This window comes from Nerophis lumbriciformis, linkage group LG28 (assembly GCF_033978685.3).
Source record: "Nerophis lumbriciformis linkage group LG28, RoL_Nlum_v2.1, whole genome shotgun sequence".
Lineage (NCBI taxonomy): Eukaryota > Metazoa > Chordata > Actinopteri > Syngnathiformes > Syngnathidae > Nerophis > Nerophis lumbriciformis.
The window spans coordinates 8,293,552-8,317,720 of record NC_084575.2 but is presented as its reverse complement, the minus strand read 5'-3'; the positions used below and the strand labels follow the sequence as shown (position 1 = coordinate 8,317,720).

Below are 24,169 nucleotides of genomic sequence, written 5' to 3'. Positions count from 1 at the left end.
TCTTGTCAACAAGCTGTCCCACCACTCTGGTCGCTTTGGTGTAGAACACATTAAAGCCTTCTACAGAAAGCTAGGAGTATCCAACAATGATTTCAAATTAGAAATGGTCACAGCTGATGGTGTTTAAAAAATTGAGCGCGCTCCACCCAAACAAGGCCACCAGCCTTGACAAAATCCCCTCCAGATTCCTCAGGGACTCTGCCTCCATCATTGCCCCAGTCATCACACACATAATAAACCTCTCAATTTCACAAGGCCAAGTACCAAAAGATTTTAAGATAGCAAGAGTAACTCCCCTCTTTAAAAAAGGAAGCAAATTGAAACCTGGCAACTACCGACCTGTTTCTATTCTCAGTTCCATTTCCAAAGTAATGGAAAACATAATTCATGAACAGGTCGATAGTTACCTTGCCACTAATAAACTCATGTACAAATTCCAATCCGGCTTCAGAACTAACCACTCCACTGACACATGCCTTCTCTATCTGACTTCAGAACTAACCACACCACTGACACATACCTTCTCTATCTGACTTCAGAACTAACCACTCCACTGACACATGCCTTCTCTATCTGACTTCAGAACTAACCACACCACTGACACATGCCTTCTCTATCTGACTGACCACATCAAACATGAGGTGGACGCGGGCAAATACTGCGGCATGGTCATGCTGGACCTTCAGAAGGCCTTTGACACTGTTGACCACGCTATACTGTTGGATAAGCTCAGAGCAATCGGATTTGATAAAACCTCATCGAGCTGGATGCAATCTTACTTGGAGGGGAGGGAGCAGGTGGTTGAGTTGAACGGCACCGTGTGTCCACTACACTTCCCTGATACCGAAGTACATGCCAACCCGTACCCCCCCCCCCCCCCCCCCCTCCATATCCCACATAAATTACATTTATATACTGTGATGATTATCTTGTGTGATGACTGTATTATGAAAATAGTATATATCTGTATCATAAATCGATTTAAGTGGACCTAGACTTAAACAAGTTGAAAAACGTATTCGGGTGTTACCATTTAGTGGTCAATTGTACGGAATATGTACTTCACTGTGCAATCTACTAATAAAAGTTTCAATCAAGCAACATGCATCTGCTAGCTCATGATCGCCCCCACTTCTCAGTGTGGCGAGTTGGAGTACTACAAAAAGCACTCAGTGCTTAAATCTGTAATTTTAGTCTTATTATCAAGGAATAATGAGGTCACACTTATATTAAAACATTAATGCTAAGGTTTCGTCCAGTATTAGGCCGGTGATGATGATGATGAAGATGTATATGTGCAAGTGAACAATTGGATCCACAAGGGACAACAACCCTTTCCACAGACTACACACACACATCAGAAACATAAATGTTAGAATGATAAGCAATGATAAATGGGTTGTACTTGTATAGCGCTTTTCTACCTTCAAGGTACTCAAAGCGCTTTGACACTACTTCCACATTTACCCATTCACACACACATTCACACACTGATGGAGGGAGCTGCCATGCAAGGCGCTAACCAGCACCCATCAGGAGCAAGGGTGAAGTGTCTTGCTCAGGACACAACGGACATGACGAGGTTGGTACAAGGTGGGGATTGAACCAGGGACCCTCGGGTCGCGCACGGCCACTCTTCCACTGCGCCACGCCGTCCCTACAACAATATATGTGAAGAAGACTTTAGGATTAAAAGTGAAGATGTGAGGTGAAATAAGTACAAATGCAGCAATAAAAACAAGCAACTCCACTCACGATGGCTCTAAAGTTCAGTGATGTGTTGCTAACTTCAGCATTTTTCTTCTTTGTGGATGTTTTGCAGTAGTTAACATCCATGATGTAACAATGCTGCTAATCTACCAGAGTCCACATTTTGTTAACCATTTTATTCATTCATACTTTTAATTGGATAATAACATCAATAAAATGCAATGGAAAAAATGTGTGGAAAAAACCCCCAAATGAAACTAATAACATGTCCTCTCTTCAAAGATGAGATAATAGAATAAAATAGTAGCCACATATATAATATTCAATGCATGCACACAACTTAAAAAGTAACTATAGGACAACATATAAGACTAGAAGATGAGAAGCACTACATACAACATCAAATATACATTCTTATTAAACATGCTGTATTTTTAAACTACATTTAGCACAATCACTGTTTAAGTGTTTTTACATCCCTGCAGCTTCCATGACTGTTACACACTTGTGTCTACTGACCTGCTTCTTAAACCTGAACATCTTATCACACACAGTGCAACTAAACGGTTTCTCTCCAGTGTGTGTTCTCATGTGTGATTTCATGTCATACTTAGTGTTGCATCTTTTAGCACAAGCTGAGCAAGCAAAAGGTTTCTCTCCAGTGTGTGTTCTCATGTGTGTGGTCATGCTATGCTTACAGAAGAAACTCTTCTTACAAACAGAGCCAGCAAAAGGTTTCTCACCTGTGTGTGTTCTTATGTGTAATATAATCTCCTTCTTAGTGTTGAATCTTTTAGCACACGCTGAACAAGCAAAAGGTTTCTCTCCAGTGTGTGTTCTCATGTGTGTGGTCATGTTAAGCTTTCTGGAGAAACTCTTCTTACAAACAGAGCAAGTAAAAGGTTTCTCTCCAGTATGTATTCTCATGTGTGTGGTCATGTCTTTGTTAGTGTTTAATCTTTTAGCACAAACAGTGCAAGTAAAATGTTTCTCTCGGGTGTGTGTTCTCATGTGTGTGGTCATGTTAGGTTTTGTGGAGAAACTCTTCTTACAAACAGAGCAAGTAAAAGGTTTCTCTCCAGTATGTGTTCTCATGTGTACTGTAAAATGACTCTTCTTTCTAAATTATTTCCCACATTCAGAGCAGTCAAAGTGTTTGTCGTTAGTGTGATGTCTCGTATCACCTTTAGAGTCATTTTTACTCTCCAAAGGTTTTTGGATGTGGTCACTGTGATCAGAAGAGTGTGACATCATGTGGTCCATGTCTGACAGTGGAGCAAAGATGCTGTCTGGTTCTGACTTGATATCTTCACAATGCTCTCCATCAGCTTCTGTGATGTGTTGACTTACAAGCTCCGCCCCTCTGTTCTCCTCACTTTGACTGTGATGAAGCTGTAAGGACTGAGCTTCATCTTCATCATGAAGCTGCTCCTCTTTAATGTGGGAGGGGGCCTGTAGCTCCTTCTGTCCCACACTGGTGTGCCACTCCTCTCCATGACTCCCCGCTGACACCCGCTGGACGTCTGCAGAACAAATGAGGTGTTACTGTATTTTACTTTGCAGCTCTTATGCCAACCATCCACATGATGTGAGGTTGGCCTAATCAAATATATGCATAAAAACTATCATATCTAAATCATTTATAGCTCTTATTACACATCTTACTGGAAGTCTTTTATGGTTGTGGACTTTTATTAATCAACAACAGGACAAACATGAAATATGGTGATGATTGAATAATAGTTAGTTAAATGAATATGCAGTCACGGGTGGCAGATGTGGGGTCCTAGTCCTTGTTTGTTTACATGGACGTCCTCGCAAGACGCAAAGTTGAATGATAAAATCCAACCTTACCTGCATGATTTATCCGTGAGAAATGGGTAGTCATTATAATAATCATTTTATTTCCTCTGGTTTTCTCTATAATTCTGACAACTGTACTGAAGTTCCGCTAACTCCGGAAAGAACCGTTGAAAATACCCAGGTTTTTAACTTTACGCCCTTTACCACAACAGAGGTCATGAGGGCTCTAAAACAACTTAAACCTAGAAAGCCAGCTGGCTCAGATAAGTTGGAGCCGCTCTTCCTAAAGTTGGCAGCTGAAATTATAGCTGGACCACTGACTCACATTTTTAACCTTACTCTAATTTCAAATGAAATCCCCTTGGATTGGAAATCTGCCCTTGTAATCCCCCTATTAAAAGGAGGTGACCCTAGTAATCTAAATAATTACAGACCAATCTCTAAACTCTCTGTTCTGGCAAAAGTGCTTGAATCCCTTATCAGTGAACAGATAACAGACTTTTTGGACACCAACTTTATTCTGTCACCATTTCAGTCAGGTTTTGGCAGAAATCACAGTACTGTTACTGCTGCTATGAAGTTTTTAAAATGATGTAACTGAAGCTCTTGACAAGAAGCAGTGCTGTCTGTCCCTCTTTATTGACTTTCCAAAGGCATTTGATACTGTTGATCATGTCATTTTAATCAAACGTCTTTCAGCTATTGTTTTTTCTCAGCAAGCAGTTGGATGGTTTGCAAATGACCTCACAAGTAGAACAAACTGTTCAGATAGAAGGTTCCTTCTCTGGCGTACTGCAAGTGAAAAAGGGTGTCCCTCAAGGTTCTGTGTTGGGCCCATTATTAATTAATAATTAATAATTTTGGACAGAATATTCCGAACTCAACTTTCCATTACTACGGTGATGATACTGTCATATACTGCACAGCACCCACTCCTGCTGAGGCCTTTAAATATCTACAACATGCATTTGAGTACAAAAACAACTTTGCTATCTTCAACTGCTTTTAAATGCAGAGAAAACAAAGTGTATGTTCTTTACCACATCAAAAACTGTAAGAGCAGCACTGTGTGAGAACATTTGAACAAGAAATGGGCAACAAATTATGTAAGTATCTTCTTTTAAATATTTAGGATTTTTAATTGATGATCACTTGAGTTTTAAAGAGCACATTCAGTATGTTGTAAAAAAAACCCTGAAACTTTTACTGGGATTTTATTATAGAAACAAGTCTTGCTTTTATTTTACTGTGAAACAGAAATTGGTGGAAACAACCTTTTTACCTGTTATTGACTATGGAGATGTGTTGTACATGAATGCTACTGCTGGTTGTCTCCACAAGCTGGATAGTGTGTACCACGGGGCACTGACATTCATCACCAACTTATTCACCATTGTGTGTTATACTCAATGGTTAACTTACTCACCATTGTGTGTTATACTCAATGGTTAACTTACTCACCATTGTGTGTTATACTCAATGGTTAACTTACTCACCATTGTGTGTTATACTCAATGGTTAACTTACTCACCATTGTGTGTTATACTCAATGGTTAACTTACTCACCATTGTGTGTTATACTCAATGGTTAACTGGACATCTTTATGTGCTAGACGCCTCAATCAACTGGTATGTGTTCATCTACAAAACCATTCTGGGTATCACCCCACCTTATCTGTCTTGTATTTTTACAAAGAAACAAGGAAGTCACAATCTTTGTTCAATGAATGTTCTGCAATTTGTCGTCCCCAAAGTAAGAACTGAACTGGGACTTCTATGGAAATGCAAGAACCGAGACTCAGATTTCCCTCGCCCGGACGCGGGTCACCGGGGCCCCCCTCCGGAGCCAGGCCCGGAGTTGGGGCACGATGGCGAGTGCCTGGTGGCCGGGCCTGTCCCCATGGGGCCCGGCCGGGCACAGCCCGAAGAGGCAACGTGGGTCCCCCCTCCAATGGGCTCACCACCCATAGCAGGGGCCATAGAGGTCGGGTGCAATGTGAGCTGGGCGGAAGCCGAAGGCAGGGCACTTGGCGGTCCGATCCTCGGCTACAGAAGCTAGCTCTTGGGACGTGGAACGTCACCTCGCTGGGGGGGAAGGAGCCTGAGCTAGTGCGCGAGGTAGAGAAGTTCCGGTTGGATATAGTCGGACTCACCTCGACGCACAGCAAGGGCTCCGGAACCAGTTCTCTCGAGAGGGGCTGGACTCTCTTCCACTCTAGCGTTGCCAGCAGTGAGAGGCGACGGGCTGGGGTGGCAATTCTTGTTTCCCCCCGGCTCAGAGCCTGCACGTTGGAGTTCAACCCGGTGGACGAGAGGGTAGCTTCCCTCCGCCTTCGGGTGGGGGGACGGGTCCTGACTGTTGTTTGCGCTTACGCGCCAAACAGCAGCTCAGAGTACCCACCCTTTTTGGATTCACTCGAGGGAGTACTTGAGGGTGCTCCCCCGGGTGATTCCCTCGTTCTACTGGGGGACTTCAACGCTCATATTGGCAACAACAGTGAAACCTGGAGAGGCGTGATTGGGAAGAATGGCCGCCCGGATCTGAACCCGAGTGGTGTTTTGTTATTGGACTTTTGTGCCCGTCACGGATTGTCCATAACGAACACCATGTTCAAGCATAAGGGTGTCCATATGTGCACTTGGCACCAGGACACCCTAGGCTGCAGTTCTATGATCGACTTTGTAGTTGTGTCATCGGATTTGCGGCCTCATGTTTTGGACACTCGGGTGAAGAGAGGGGCGGAGCTTTCTACCGATCACCACTTGGTGGTGAGTTGGCTGCGATGGTGGGGGAGGATGCCGGACAGACCTGGCAGGCCCTAACGCATTGTGAGGGTTTGCTGGGAACGTCTGGCAGAGTCTTCTGTCAGAGAGAGTTTCAATTCCCACCTCCGGAAGAACTTTGAACATGTCACGAGGGAGGTGCTGGACATTGAGTCTGAGTGGACCATGTTCCGCACCTCTATTGTCGAGGCGGCTGATTGGAGCTGTGGCCGCAAGGTAGTTGGTGCCTGTCGTGGTGGTAATCCTAGAACCCGTTGGTGGACACCGGCGGTGAGGGATGCCGTCAAGCTGAAGAAGGAGTCCTATCGGGTTTTTTTGGCTCATGGGACTCCTGAGGCAGCGGACAGGTATCGACAGGCCAAGCGGTGTGCGACTTCAGCGGTCGCGGAGGCAAAAACTCGGACATGGGAGAAGTTCGGGGAAGCCATGGAAAACGACTTCCGGACGGCTTCGAAGAGATTCTGGACCACCATCCGCCGCCTCAGGAAGGGGAAGCAGTGCACTACCAACACCGTGTATGGTGCGGATGGTGTTCTGCTGACCTCGACTGCGGAAGTTGTGGATCGGTGGAGGGAATACTTCGAAGACCTCCTCAATCCCACCAACACGTCTTCCTATGAGGAAGCAGTGCCTGGGGAATCTGTGGTGGGCTCTCCTATTTCTGGGGCTGAGGTTACTGAGGTAGTTAAAAAGCTCCTCGGTGGCAAGGCCCCAGGGGTGGATGAGATCCGCCTGGAGTTCCTTAAGGCTCTGGTTGCTGTGGGGCTGTCTTGGTTGACAAGACTCTGCAGCATCGCGTGGACATCGGGGGCAGTACCTTTGGATTGGCAGACCGGGGTGGTGGTTCCTCTCTTTAAAAAGGGGAACCGGAGGGTGTGTTCTAACTATCGTGGGATCACACTCCTTAGCTTTCCCGGTAAGGTCTATTCAGGTGTACTGGAGAGGAGGCTACGCCGGATAGTCGAACCTCGGATTCAGGAGGAACAGTGTGGTTTTCGTCTTGGTCGTGGAACTGTGGACCAGCGCTATACTCTCGGCAGAGTCCTTGAGGGTGCATGGGAGTTTGCCCAACCAGTCTACATGTGCTTTGTGGACTTGGAGAAGGCATTCGACCGTGTACCTCGGGAAGTCCTGTGGGGAGTGCTCAGAGAGTATGGGGTTTCGGACTGTCTGATTGTGGCGGTCCGCTCCCTGTATGATCAGTGTCAGAGCTTGGTTCGCATTGCCGGTAGTAAGTCAGACACGTTTCCGGTGAGGGTTGAACGCCGCCAAGGCTGCCCTTTGTCACCGATTCTGTTCATAACTTTTATGGACAGAATTTCTAGGCGCAGTCAAGGCGTTGAGGGGATTCGGTTTGGTGGCTGCAGGATTAGGTCTCTGCTTTTTGCAGATGATGTGGTCCTGATGGCTTCATCTAGCCAGAATCTTCAGCTCTCACTGGATCGGTTCGCAGCTGAGTGTGAAGCGACTGGGATGAGAATCAGCACCTCCAAGTCCGAGTCCATGGTTCTCGCCCGGAAAAGGGTGGAGTGCCATCTCTGGGTTGGGGAGGAGATCTTGCCCCAAGTGGAGGAGTTCAAGTACCTCGGAGTCTTGTTCACGAGTGAGGGAAGAGTGGATTGTGAGATCGACAGGCGGATCGGTGCGGCGTCTTCAGTAATGCGGACGCTGTATCGATCCGTTGTGGTGAAGAAGGAGCTGAGCCGGAAGGCAAAGCTCTCAATTTACCGGTCGATCTACGCTCCCATCCTCACCTATGGTCATGAGCTTTGGGTTATGACCGAAAGGACAAGATCACGGGTACAAGCGGCCGAAATGAGTTTCCTCCGCCGGGTGGCGGGGCTCTCCCTTAGAGATAGGGTGAGAAGCTCTGTCATCCGGGGGGAGCTCAAAGTAAAGCCGCTGCTCCTCCACATCGAGAGGAGCCAGATGAGGTGGTTCGGGCATCTGGTCAGGATGCCACCCGAGCGCCTCCCTAGGGAGGTGTTTAGGGCACGTCCGACCGGTAGGAGGCCACGATGAAGAAACAAGAACACGTTGGGAAGACTATGTCTCCCGGCTGGCCTGGGAACGCCTCGGGAGAGGGAAGTCTGGGCTTCCCTGCTTAAACTGCTTAAAACCTTCACTAAGCTGTGCCACCAACATTGTCTCATTTAGCTCATTAAGCAAACTACCAGGGTGAGTGAGTCCTTTTAAACCTTCATAGACCTCGTTGTTACTTCTGACCAGTCTAAGATCACCACAAGTGGAACTACTGTATGCGGCTTAAGTGATCATTCCATTATTTTCTATACCCGTAAAAAAACATAGAACAAATGCTGACGGCCACAAAACAAGCGAAGCTACAATCCTTAAGACCTAGACTAGCAAGGCTTTCAATGACAAACTGGCAAATTAAGACTAACCTGGTACTTGCAAGTACACAGGTTTTTGGCTCAATTCCTAACCTCACAAAAGTAGATAACTTCACAGTCAAAGTGGGTGACAATATTATAACAAACAAAAATGAGATTACCTATCTTGGCTGCATTGCAGAGACTAATCTCTCCAGTAAAAAAATGACTACTAAGGTAGTCAAAGAATCAACCGACAAATTCTGTTCTTACTAGTGTTGTCCCGATACCAATATTTTGGTACCAAAATACCTTAACATTTGACAACCAAACAATTACACAAGGCGACTCGGTAAAGAATCTGGGTATTATCTTCCACCCAACTCTCTCCTTTGAGTCACACATTAAGAGTGTTACTAAAACGGCCGTCTTTTATCTCCGAAATATCGCTAAAATGTGTTCCATTTTGTCCACTAGCGACGCTGAGATCATTATTCATGCGTTCGTTACGTCTCGTCTCGACTACTGTAACGTATTATTTTGGGGTCTCCCTATGTCTAGCATTAAAAGATTACAGTTGGTACAAAATGCGGCTGCCAGACTCTTGACAAGAACAAGAAAGTTTGATCATATTACGCCTATACTGTATATACCTTTATATACATATATATATATATACATATATATATATATATATATATATATATATATATATATATATATATATATATATATATATATATATATATATATATATATATATATATATATATATATACTGGCTCACCTGCACTGGCTTCTTGTGCACTTAAGATGCAACTTTAAGGTTTTACTACTTACGTATAAAATACTACACGGTCTAGCTCCATCCTATCTTGCCGACTGTATTGTACCATACGTCCCGGCAAGAAACCTGCGTTCAAAGAACTCCGGCTTATTAGTGATTCCCAGAGCCCAAAAAAAGTCTGCGGGCTACAGAGCGTTTTCCATTCGGGCTCCAGTACTCTGGAATGCCCTCCCGGTATTAGTTAGAGATGCTACCTCAGTAGAAGCATTTAAGTCCCATCTTAAAACTCATTTGTATAATCTAGCCTTTAAGTAGCCCCCCTTTTTTAGACCAGTTGATCTGCCGTTTCTTTTCTTTTCTCCTCTGCCTCCTCGCCGGGTTATTCCGGTTCCAGTGACCATGGATGAAGTGCTGGCTGTCCAGAGTTGGGAGTCGGGTTGGACCGCTCGCCTGTGCATCGGTAGGCGACATCTCTGCGCTGCTGACCCGTCTCCGCTCGGGATGGTGTCCTGCTGGCCCCACTATGGACTGGACTCTCACTACTATGTGAGATCCAATAAGGACTGTACATTCACAATATTATGTCACTCGACATCAATTGCTTTCGGTCTCCCCTAGAGAGGGGGGTTACCCACGTATGCGGTCCTCTCCAAGGTTTCTCATAGTCATTCACATCGACGTCCCTTATGTGGGCTCTGTACCGAGGATGTCGTTGTGGCTTGTGCAGCCTTTTGAGACTTTTGTGATTTAGGGCTATATAAACAAACATTGATTGATTGATTGAATGATATTTCAGTCCAGATTGTCAACTAGACAGCGTTGGATCATTGCTTCGCGTACGCGTGTAGTTCGCGGTACAAAATGAGTTCCGTCTCTTGCGCATTTAATTCTGCACTCTCCTTCTTTTGTTTTCCCCCACTCCTTTTGTGGTTGAGTTTTTTGTTCTTTTCTTCCCTTCATGTGAGTGCACCTTTTGTTTGTATTAAATAATATTATTTTACTCAGCGTCTGCCTCCCGTCTCTGCATCCTTGGGGTCTCGTCACTAAGCTGCATTCCAGCTCCTGACAGAAATAACTGTATTAAATTCTTCTACTTTATTTGCTACATGCTGTGGGTCAGCATAGGTCTTACTTGCACATGTTCCACATCTACCAGCAACTCCCCAAAAAGTATTAAAAAGTATGTCCTTCTAAGACGTCATGTTTTCAAATACTTTTAAAGTTCCAAAGATATGACAATATGACGGGGTGAGGTTGTGGATATTCAAGAAATACACGACACACTTAACCGTGTAACAAATGATCCAAGGAGGGGAACCTTAAACGATGGGTTAGTGTGGCTGACACTGGGCTTAAGCTGAATAATTGTTCGTTTAAGGAGTTACCCGGCTTAATGTAGACAGGGCATGACTTTGCCTGTGACCTTGGCTAAATTAATTTTGTCAAATCTTTTAAAGAAGTCCTGGCCTCTGACTGTTCAATGGCAGAACATTATATATATATACATATATTATATATATATATATATATAAATATATATATATATATATATATATATATATATATATATATATATATATATATATATATATATACATATATATATATATATATATATATATATAAAGTACCAATGATTGTCACACACACACTAGGTGTGGTGAAATTTGTCCTCTGCATTTGACCCATCCCCTTGTTCACCCCCTGGAAGGTGAGGGGAGCAGTGGTCAGCAGCGGTGCCGCGCCCGGGAATCATTTTTGGTGATTTAACCCCCAATTCCAACCCTTGATGCTGAGTGCCAAGCAGGGAGGTAATGGGTCCCATTTTTTATAGTCTTTGGTATGACTCGGCTGGGGTTTGAACTCACAACCTACCGATCTCAGGGCGGACACTCTAACCACTCGGCCACATCCATTTTCTACAGCTTGTCCCTTTATATATGTATATATACAAACCCCGTTTCCATATGAGTTGGGAAATTGTGTTAGATGTAAATATAAATGGAATACAATGATTTGCAAATCCTTTTCAACCCATATTCAATTGAATGCACTACAAAGACAACATATTTGATGTTCAAACTCATAAACTTTTTTTTTTTTGCAAATAATAATTAACTTAGAATTTCATGGCTGCAACACGTGCCAAATTAGTTGGGAAAGGGCTTGTTCACCACTGTGTTACATGGCCTTTCCTTTTAACAACACTCAGTAAACGTTTGGGAACTGAGAAAACACATTTTTGAAGCTTCTCAGGTGGAATTCTTTCCCATTCTTGCTTGATGTACAGCTTAAGTTGTTCAACAGTCCGGGGGTCTCCGTTGTGCTATTTTAGGCTTCATAATGCGCCACACATTTTCAATGGGAGACAGGTCTGGACTACAGGCAGGCCAGTCTAGTACCCACACTCTTTTACTATGAAGCCACGTTGATTTAGCACGTGGACGTCTTGCTGAAATAAGCAGGGGCGTCCATGGTAACGTTGCTTGGATGGCAACATATGTTGCTCCAAAACCTGTATGTACCTTTCAGTATTAATGGTGCCTTCACAGATGTGTAAGTTACCCATGTCTTGGGCACTAATACACCCCCATACCATCACACATGCTGACTTTTACACTTTGCGCCTATAACAATCCGGATGGTTCTTTTCCTCTTTGGTCCTGAGGACATGACGTCCACAGTTTCCAAAAACAATTTGAAATGTGGACTCATCAGACCACAGATCACTTTTCCACTTTGTATCAGTCCATCTTAGATGAGCTCAGGCCCAGCGAAGCCAACGGCTGGGTGTTGTTGATCAACGGTTTTCGCCTTGCATAGGAGAGATTTAACTTGAACTTACAGATGTAGCGACCAACTGTAGTTACTGACAGTGGGTTTCTGAAGTGTTCTTGAGCCCATGTGGTGATATCCTTTACACACTGATGTCGCTTGTTGATGCAATACAGCCTGAGGGATGGAAGGTCACGGGCTTAGCTGCTTACGTGCAGTGATTTCTCCAGATTCTCTGAACCCTTTGATGATATTACGGACCGTAGATGGTGAAATCCCTAAATTCCTTGCAATAGCTGGTTGAGAAAGGTTTTTCTTAAACTGTTCAACAATTTGCTCATGCATTTGTTGACAAAGTGGTGACCCTCGCCCCATCCTTGTTTGTGAATGACTGCACATTTCAAGGAATCTACTTTTATACCCAATCATGGCACCCACCTGTTCCCAAATTGCCTGCTCACCTGTGGGATGTTCCAAATAAGTGTTTGATGAGCATTCCTCAACTTTATCAGTATTTATTGCCACATTTCCCAACTTCTTTGTCACGTGTTGCTGGCATCAAATTCTAAAGTTAATGATTATTCTCAAAAAAATGTTTTTTATGAGTTTGAACATCAAATATGTTGTCTTTGTAGCATATTCAATTGAATATGGGTTGAAACTGATTTGCAAATCATTGTATTTCGTTTATATTTACATTTAACACAATTTCCCAACTCATATGGAAACGGGGTTTGTATATGCAGGCCTCAAATTTAACCACTCCAACCGCGGCATTTTCCGTGACCACCCTTGTGACTTGCCGTAATGCCCGAAAAAATTGACCGGCATTTAAGGCAAGAACATGCCGTGACCGCCCTTGACTTTTTACTTGTTAATGGACTATGGATGTAACAATAAACGGTATAATGATACACAGCGGTGAAATTCCAGATGTTTAGTAAAACGTTTACATTTTTAATGACCGAAAAACTGTCATTTATCAACGCACTTTACGCAACTGCTTACTTCCTGAACACTGAAGCGCCGCAGCGTCTGCTCATGCTCACTAGAGTCGTACGGCTCGGGAGACATGGCGGTGACTTCATGCACTTTATTTTGAAAATGTTCCCTCCGAGCTAACGGAGCCGATCTCTTCATTTCACTTCATTTCAATGGCTTCTACTTCCATGGAGTGTCGGTGTGCGATTAAGAGCACAATGCTGTTGGAGGAGAACAATATTTGATGTTGCACTTTCATTTTGAACCTGAAGCTAGCGTCCTTCCGTCAGCTGCTGGGACTGAGAGTTAGCATGCAGCAGGTGATGTGTGGGGAACCTTGTCACAACTTCTTTATAAAGTCTGTAGTTTGTTTACTGGGATGCTCACTCCTCCTTTATTTAACTGCTTTCTTTGTTAATGTTCCAATAACATCAATACTAACTCAAATGTTTTGTCATCTCATCCAATTGATCGCTGGCTGAGTTGTCCGTGAGGCACAAAGATTGTGTGTTAGATGTGAGAGGTGTCACTCTTTATTTTTGTTGGCCAAACTGTTGTACTGAAGTACATGGTTGTTGTTGAAGAACAAAGCTTGTTTATTAGACTTAATTTCCATTATTCAAACTGCTTTATGTTTTATACACCATGTTTGTTTTACATTACTTGTGGGTTTTTTTTTCATTTCACAAAGTAATTACTTTAATAACCATTCATGTCACACAGCATTTTGTTCATGTTATATTGTGTATAAATAATTCCTATACAACATATTTCTGCTCAAACTCTCAATGGATCTGTCCTGATACAGCATGTACATGTACACACATTAGTACATGTAAATGTACATCACTTATACAATTCTTCTCTCTATGAAAATGTAAAACTAGAGATAAAGGCATCATGTATTAACAATTCTGACGTGCTGATACTATTAATGAACAAAAACACAAATATTTGTCTTTAAATATATAGATCCAGAAACTACAGCCTTTTTATGAGATATTACAAATGACATGATGTTCACACCAACACTGTTTTACCAAACAATGAATAATCATGATTAATAATCAAGATATCAATATTGATGAAAATAATCTTAATTATTATTTTGCCCATAAACCTGCAGTCCTAGGTGTAAGACTAGATCTTATACATGAACACTACTTGTATTTATATGGACAAAAAGTGCAGTTACATCTTATATCCACAAGGTGCCATCTTACAAATTGTTCACATTTCTTTGTATATATTTATATTATTATTTTGTTTCTGCCATATGACTTTGTTTATAATGCTTGTGTTGCTTTCAGATGCACATTCAACTTTCTACTTGAGGTACATATATATATTTTGACCAGTTTGTGTTTAAAAAAAATAAAATAAAACTTGGTAAAAGGATTTCAGTATAAGTAGTTTTTGAAAATGTTGAGCACATTTAAAATGACCACGATAATAATGATAACCGTGATAATTGTGGTCACAATAACCGTGATCAATGTTCATACCGTGACATCCTTATAATGGACAATTGTAACGTAATTGTTTCCTCAAATAAATTGATAAAAACAAATTTTTTCTTACATTTTCAACTGTTTAAGACATTGCATAATTAACATTAATCAGTATAAACAACATGGCGCAGCCATTTTGGAAGCATGTGTCAAAGTTTAACCGACAACGAGAACAGCCGAGTTGTTGTAAGATTTTCCCAGAGATACACTAGTTGCATCAGGGTCTGGAAGGACATCAGGTGTTCCCTGAACTTAGGTCAGGCACATGCACCCTAGACCGACTATATATATATATATATATATATATATATATATATATATATATATATATATATATATATATATATATATATATATATATATGGGGCTTCACGGTGGCAGAGGGGTTAGTGCATCTGCCTCACAATACGAAGGTCCTGAGTAGTCTTGGGTTCAATCCCGGGCTCGTGATCTTTCTGTGTGGAGTTTGCATGTTCTCCCCGTGACTGCGTGTGTTCCCTCCGGGTACTCCGGCTTCCTCCCACCTCCAAAGACATGCACCTGGGGATAGGTTGATTGGCAACACTAAATTGGCCCTAGTGTGTGAATGTTGTCTGTCTATCTGTGTTGGCCCTGCGATGAGGTGGCGACTTGTCCAGGGTGTGACCCGCCTTCCGCCCGATTGTAGCTGAGATAGGCTCTAGCGCCCCCCGCGACCCCAATGGGAATAAGCGGTAGAAAATGGATGGATATATATATATATATATATATATATATATATATATATGTCTTAATAAGGTTATCCAAAAAATAGTGCTCGATACCGTAGTAGAGCGCAATATATGTATGTGTGGGAAAAAAATCACAAGACTACTTCATCTCTACAGGCCTGTTTCATGAGGGGGTTCCCTCAATCATCAGGAGAAATCTCCTGATGATTGAGGGAACCCCCTCCTGGGGATAGGTTGATTGGCAACACTAAATTGGCCCTAGTGTGTGAATGTTGTCTGTCTATCTGTGTTGGCCCTGCGATGAGGTGGCGACTTGTCCAGGGTGTGACCCGCCTTCCGCCCGATTGTAGCTGAGATAGGCTCTAGCGCCCCCCGCGACCCCAATGGGAATAAGCGGTAGAAAATGGATGGATGGATGGATGTATATATATATATATATATATATATATATATATATATATATATATATATATATACATATATATATATATATATATATATATATATATATATATGTCTTAATAAGGTTATCCAAAAAATAGTGCTCGATACCGTAGTAGAGCGCAATATATGTATGTGTGGGAAAAAAATCACAAGACTACTTCATCTCTACAGGCCTGTTTCATGAGGGGGTTCTCTCAATCATCAGGAGATTTCTCCTGATGATTGAGGGAACCCCCTCATGAAACAGGCCTGTAGAGATGAAGTAGTCTTGTGATTTTTTTCCCACACATACATATATATATATATATATATATATATATATGTGGAGCCCCTGCCTTGAAAGAACATAATGTTTGCCTTGGTGCCCTAACATATGAGCCCTCCTTTAAGGCAACACTTGCCTTAACCTTAAAAAGTTACAATTGGAGGCATGTATATGTGTGTATACCAATAGTAACATGCTAGTCATTGATTTTTAGTTTTAGTTTAAGCAAGTTGCAAACAAGAAACTTAAATGTTTGCGGTCATTGTGATTATATTATACATTAAAATGTCATTTTCTTGTTATTAGTCAATATAAAGTTAGTAAAGATGTGAGAGTAAGAAGTCAACAAACCTGTTCTGTGTAACACAACTTGATGTTTCTTGAAAAGAGCGTCCATTGGTCGATTGTTCTCCTCTTTTGTTCTAGAAAGTTCCGCCTCGTATTCTGCTATCGTTCTTTCTAACACTACAAATATTTCTTCAACGGCAGCAGTTAGTCGCTGATCCACCAACGCTCTCAACATGTGTAATGTAGACATTTTCACACAATCACAACACTTTACTCTCACACTTGATCTCTACTTAGCGATGTGTTGATAACTTCTGTTAGCAGCTAACAAGCTAAGCTAACTAGCGAGCTAAGCTAACTAACAATAAACGAGCACGAGAAGCGGCAAAGTGCTTCTAGCGCATCGAGATCATTTTATCCTTGAATAAAGAATCAAAGATGTATTTTATAGGACGTAAATATTTCAAACTGGAGAACAAATAATAAGACTGACTTATTAGCGTCCTTCTCACGTCTTTCTCCGTCGATGTGCTTTCACGACAGTTCGCACACTTGACGTTACAAGACGGTACCACTCTGCTCTCGCGAGATGTGTCATGCGCAGAAGAGTCAAAGAAACGATGCGTCATCACGGCCACCTTTTGAATCATTGACTGCGTATTTAGTGCACTACAGCAGTGGTCCCCAACCACCGGTCCGTGGATCGATTGGTACCGGGCCGCACAAGAATTAAAAAAAAGATATACTTTTTTTTTTTTAATTCTTGTGTGGCCCGGTATATATATATATATATATATATATATATATATATATATATATATATATATATATATATATATATATACACACACACAGGTAAAAGCCAGTAAATTAGAATATTTTGAAAAACTTGATTTATTTCAGTAATTGCATTCAAAAGGTGTAACTTGTACATTATATTTATTCATTGCACACAGACTGATGCATTCAAATGTTTATTTCATTTAATTTTGATGATTTGAAGTGGCAACAAATGAAAATCCAAAATTCCGTGTGTCACAAAATTAGAATATTACTTAAGGCTAATACAAAAAAGGGATTTTTAGAAATGTTGGCCAACTGAAAAGTATGAAAATGAAAAATATGAGCATGTACAATACTCAATACTTGGTTGGAGCTCCTTTTGCCTCAATTACTGCGTTAATGCGGCGTGGCATGGAGTCGATGAGTTTCTGGCACTGCTCAGGTGTTATGAGAGCCCAGGTTGCTCTGATAGTGGCCTTCAACTCTTCTGCGTTTTTGGGTCTGGCATTCTGCATCTTCCTTTTCACAATACCCCACAGATTTTCTATGGGGCTAAGGTCAGGGGAGTTGGCGGGCCAATTTAGAACAGAAATACCATGGTCCGTAAACCAGGCACGGGTAGATTTTGCGCTGTGTGCAGGCGCCAAGTCCTGTTGGAACTTGAAATCTCCATCTCCATAGAGCAGGTCAGCAGCAGGAAGCATGAAGTGCTCTAAAACTTGCTGGTAGACGGCTGCGTTGACCCTGGATCTCAGGAAACAGAGTGGACCGACACCAGCAGATGACATGGCACCCCAAACCATCACTGATGGTGGAAACTTTACACTAGACTTCAGGCAACGTGGATCCTGTGCCTCTCCTGTCTTCCTCCAGACTCTGGGACCTCGATTTCCAAAGGAAATGCAAAATTTGCATGGTTGGGTGATGGTTTGGGGTGCCATGTCATCTGCTGGTGTCGGTCCACTCTGTTTCCTGAGATCCAGGGTCAACGCAGCCGTCTACCAGCAAGTTTTAGAGCACTTCATGCTTCCTGCTGCTGACCTGCTCTATGGAGATGGAGATTTCAAGTTCCAACAGGACTTGGCGCCTGCACACAGCGCAAAATCTACCCGTGCCTGGTTTACCGACCATGGTATTTCTGTTCTAAATTGGCCCGCCAACTCCCCTGACCTTAGCCCCATAGAAAATCTGTGGGGTATTGTGAAAAGGAAGATGCAGAATGCCAGACCCAAAAACGCAGAAGAGTTGAAGGCCACTATCAGAGCAACCTGGGCTCTCATAACACCTGAGCAGTGCCAGAAACTCATCGACTCCATGCCACGCCGCATTAACGCAGTAATTGAGGCAAAAGGAGCTCCAACTAAGTATTGAGTATTGTACATGCTCATATTTTTCATTTTCATACTTTTCAGTTGGCCAACATTTCTAAAAATCCCTTTTTTGTATTAGCCTTAAGTAATATTCTAATTTTGTGACACACGGAATTTTGGATTTTCATTTGTTGCCACTTCAAATCATCAAAATTAAATGAAATAAACATTTGAATGCATCAGTCTGTGTGCAATGAATAAATATAATGTACAAGTTACACCTTTTGAATGCAATTACTGAAATAAATCAAGTTTTTCAAAATATTCTAATTTACTGGCTTTTACCTGTGTGTATATATATATATATATATATATATATATATATATATATATATATATATATATATATATATATATATATATATATATATATATTTATTTATTTTTTTTTTTTTTTTTTAAATCAAATCAACATAAAAAACACAAGATACACTTACAATTAGTACACTTAACCAAAAAACCTCCCTACCCCATTCACACTCATTCACACTCATTCGCGCAAGTTAATTTAAAGTAGCAATGATTGTCACACACACACTAGGTGTGGTGAAATGTGTCCTCTGCATTTGACCCATCCTCTTCTTCACCACCTGGGAGGTGAGGGGAGCAGTGGGCAGCAGCGGTGCTGCGCCCGGAAATAATTTTTGGTTATTTAACCCCCAATTCCAACCCTTGATGCTGAGTGCCAAGCAGGGAGGTAATGGCTCCCATTTGTAGAGTCTTTGGTATGACTCGGCCGGGGTTTGAACTCACAACCTACCCATCTCAGGGCGGACACTCTAACCACTTGGCCACTGAGTAAAAGGGTTGTTTCTTTCTGTTATTAATATTGTGGTTCCTACATTATATATCAATATATATCAATACAGTCTGCAGGGATACAGTCCGTTAGCACACATGATTGTGTTTTTTTATGACAAAAATTAAATAAATAAATATTAATAATAATACAAAAGGTTGGGGACCACTGCACTACAGGGACAAGCGGTATAAAATGGATGGATGGATACAGAGGTCTATCAGTGATTAAAATCAGCATAACTCACTGAATGTTCAACTGATTTTCAGGCCGTTTTCTTGAATTTAAATGTCAGACACGTAATTATCATGCAACATATTTTGATTCAACATTAAAATGCTGCTTTTCATAGCAAAATAAATACAAAGTGTGGCAGAGTGTGCACTATCATTACAACTTGCTGTTTGTTTGCATATTAAAACAGAATGGTAGATAATAATAACGAAAAAATCAATACCAAACTATTTTAATAATATTACGTTATGTATGAGAATAAACTGAAAAAAATGTTTATATATACAAAAGCCAAAAGCAGTGAAGTTGTCGCGTTGTGTAAATGGTAAATAAAAAGAGAATACAACAAATCCTTTTCAACTTATATTCAATTGAATAGACTGCAAAGACAAGATATTTCATGATCACACTGAGAAACTTATATATTTGTTTGCAAGTAATCATTAACTTAATGGCAGCAACACATTGCAAAAAAGTTTTTACCAGTGTGTTACATGGCCTTTCCTTTAAACAACACTCAGTAAAGGTTTGGGAACTGAGGAGACACATTTTTGAAGTGAAATGATTTCCCATTCTTGCTTGATGTACAGCTTAAGTTGTTCAACAGTCTCCCTTCTCATATTTTAGCCTTCATATTGCACCACACATTTTCAATGTCTGGACTACAGGCAGGCCAGTCTAGTACCTGCACTCTTTTACTATGAAGCCACACTGTTGTAACACCTGGATTGGCATTGTCTTGCTGAAATAAGCAGGGGCGTCCATGATAACGTTGCTTGGGTGGCAACATATGTTGCTCCAAAACCTGTATGTACCTTTCAGCATTAATGGTGCCTTCACAGATGTGTAAGTTACCCATGTCTTGGGCACTAATACACCCCCATACCATCACACATGCTGCTTTTTACACTTTGACCCTATAACAATCCGGATGGTTCTTTTCCTCTTTGGTCCGGAGGACACGACATCCACAGTTTCCAAAAACAATTTGAAATGTGGACTCGTCAGACCACAGAAGACTTTTCCACTTTGCATCAGTCCATCTTAGATGAGCTCAGGCCCAGTGAAGCCGGTGGCGTTTCTGGGTGTTGTTGATAAATGGCTTTGGCTTTACATAGTAGGGTTTTAACTTGCACTTACAGATGTAGTGACCAACTGTAGTTACTGACAGTGGGTTTCTGAAGTGTTCCTGAGCCCATGTGGTGATATCCTTTACACACTGATGTGGCTTTTTGATGCAGTACCGTCTGAGGGATCCAAGGTGCGTAATATCATGGCTTACGTGCAGTGATTTCTCCAGATTCTCTGAACCTTTTGATGATATGGGGACGGCGTGGCGAAGTTGGGAGAGTGGCCGTGCCAGCAATCTGAGGGTTACTGGTTCAATCCCCACCTTCTACCATCCTCGTCACGTCCGTTGTGTCCTTGAGCAAGACACTTCACCCTTGCTCCTGATGGGCCTGGTTAGCGCCTTGCATGGCAGCTCCCGCTATCAGTGTGTGTGTGTGTGAATGGGTAAATGTGGAAATAGTGTCAAAGCGCTTTGAGTTCCTTAAAAAAAAGGTAGAAAAGCGCTAAACAAGTACAACCCATTTACCATTTACCATATTACGGAGCGTAGATGGTGAAATCCCTAAATTCCTTGCAATAGCTGGTTGAGAAATGTTGTTCTTAAACAATTTGCTCAGGCATTTGTTGACAAAGTGGTGACCCTCGCCCCGTCCTTGTTTGTGAATGACTGAGCATTTCATGGAAGCTGCTTTTATACCCAATCATGGCACCCACCTGTTCCCAATTAGCCTGTTCACCTGTGGGATGTTCCAAATAAGTCTTTGATGAGCATTCCACAACTTTCTCACTCTTTTTTGCCACTTGTGCCAGCTTTTTTGAAACATGTTGCAGGCATCAAATTCCAAATGAGCTAATATTTGCAAAAAATAATGTTTTCCAGTTCGAACGTTAAATGTCTTGTCTTTGCAGTCTATTCAATTGAATATAAGTTGAAAAAGATTTGCAAATCTTTGTATTCTCTTTTTATTTACCATTTACACAACGTGACAATTTCACTGCTTTTGGGTTTTGTATGTATATATATATATATATATATATATATATATATATATATATATATATATATATATATATGTCTTAATAAGGTTATCCAAAAAATAGTGCTCAATACCGTAGTAGAGCGCAATATATGTATGTGTGGGAAAAAAATCACAAGACTATTTCATCTCTACAGGCCTGTTTCATGAGGGGGGGTTCCCTCTAAACAACCTCATCATAGCTGCCGATAAAACCACAAACTTCTACAGAATGGACATACCAGAACATCACACCTTACTGGACAGAAGCATCACCAAATCATACAAAAAAGCGCAACCCAACACCTTACAGAACATCCACCTGGAAAATAAAAGGATCGCGGCTGAACTGGACGTTGAGGACAGGGTGGACGCCACAGCCAACAAGGAAGCCTTCATCACATTGAAGGATCACAAACCCAACTTCGCAAATAACCCAACATGCCGACTAATAAACCCAACTAAATCTGAAATAGGAAAAATCAGCAAAATAATCCTGGACAGAGTCAACACAAAAATCAAGGACAAAACACCACTCAACCAATGGAGAAATACAGCAGCAGTAATCAAATGGTTCAACAACATCCAAGACAAACAACAGCACAACTTCATCTCCTTTGATATCAAAGAATTTTACCCTTCCATCACGCAAGACCTACTGACTCAAGCACTAGACTTCGCCTCAGACTACGACTCAATCACAGGCAACGAAAGAAACATCATCATCCACGCAAAAAACTCCATTCTCATCCACAACAGTACACCATGGCAAAAAAAGAACAATGCAACATTTGACGTCACTATGGGAAGTTTTGACGGAGCAGAAACGTGTGAACTCGTTGGGAGTTTCCTCCTCTCCCAGCTCGCTAGCCTCAATCTGAACCTTGGTATTTACCGTGATGACGGACTGGCAGTGTGTCGCGCCTCGCCAAGGAGCAGCGAGAATACCAAGAAGCGCATATGCCAAATTTTCAAAGAGATCGGCCTACGGATCACGATTGAAGCCAACAAGCAAACCGTCAACTTCCTTGACGTCACTTTCAACCTGAGAAATAACAGCTACCAACCATTCACGAAACCCAACACAACACTCCAATACGTGCACCATGACAGCAACCACCCACCCACCACCACGAAAAGAATACCTACCGGAATTAATAAAAGGCTATCGATGCTGTCATCTAGTAAAGCTGAATTTGACCAAGCAACCCCCCCCCCCGTACCAAAAAGCCCTTGATGAAAGCGGATACAATTTCACCCTCACCTATGAACCCACGCCAGGAAACCAGCCAAAAAAGAACAGAAAACGAAACGACATCATCTGGTACAACCCCCCATACAGCAAAAACGTCTCAACTAACATTGGACACAAATTCCTCAATCTGATTGACAAACACTTTCCCAAAGACAACACCCTAAGAAAAGTATTCAACAAGAACAACATTAAATTGAGCTACAGCTGTATGAACAATATACGACAAATCATCTCAAACCACAACAAAACAATTGCAAATGAGCCGTCGGCCCCCGGACAGAGCGACTCCAAAACCAAAAAAGGCTGTAACTGTCGAAAGAAACCTGATTGCCCTCTCAACGGGGGGTGCTTACAAACATCAGTTGTCTACCAATCTAAGGTAATACGCAAGGACATTAACACATCCGACACATATGTAGGATTAACCGAGGGAGAATTCAAAACCAGATGGAACAATCACAAGGCTTCTTTCAGGAACCAAAACCTGCGGAATACCACAGAACTCAGCAAACACATTTGGGACCTCAAAGACAATAATGTTGAATATTCAATAACATGGCAAATTCTTGCATCCAGCACACCTTACAATAGTGGTAATAAAAGATGCAACCTATGCTTGAAAGAGAAACTGTTTATTATTTACCGTCCAGACCTGTCATCCCTCAACAAGCGCAGCGAAATTGTAACAGCATGCCGCCACAGACAGAAACACCTCCTAGGTAACACATGAGCCAATCACCACGCCCCTACGCCAGCCTGTACCCACCCACTCTGTGCCCTATACAAACCATGGTATGTGAATGCTCCCATTAAAATCTCCTGATGATTGAGGGAACCCCCCCTCATGAAACAGGCCTGTAGAGATGAAATAGTCTTGTGATTTTTTTCCCACACATACATATATATATATATATATATATATATATATACACATACATATACGGTACACACAATATATAGCATATATAGCATATTTAAGTCCAGTTAATAACTCTTACACAGCAGAAGTGTGACAGAAGTCATGTGGTCTAGTGGTTAGAGTGTCCGCCCTGAGACTGGAAGGCCGTGATTTCAAACCCTGGCCGAGTCATACCAAAAACTATAAAAATGGGAGCCATTTCCTCCCTGCTTGGCAGTCAGTATCAAGGGTTGGAATTGGGGGTTAAATCACCAAAAATGATTCCCGGGTGCAGCACCGCTGCTGCTCACTGCTCCCCTCACCTCCCAGGGGGTGAACAAGGGGATGGGTC

At 42.0% G+C, this 24,169-nt stretch overlaps 1 protein-coding gene across 1 annotated transcript in view; it reads right to left on the bottom strand.

Annotated features, from left to right (window-relative positions):
- Nucleotides 1-2,148: 2,148 nt before the first annotated feature.
- Nucleotides 2,149-24,169, bottom strand: part of LOC133570603 (uncharacterized) — a 95,949-nt gene continuing 73,928 nt past the window's right edge. The window contains exon 3 of the mRNA XM_061923286.2: nt 2,149-3,233. Within this exon, the coding sequence (XP_061779270.1) occupies nt 2,836-3,233 (398 nt within the window). The 3' untranslated portion in view covers nt 2,149-2,835. The remainder of the gene's footprint in view (nt 3,234-24,169) is intronic.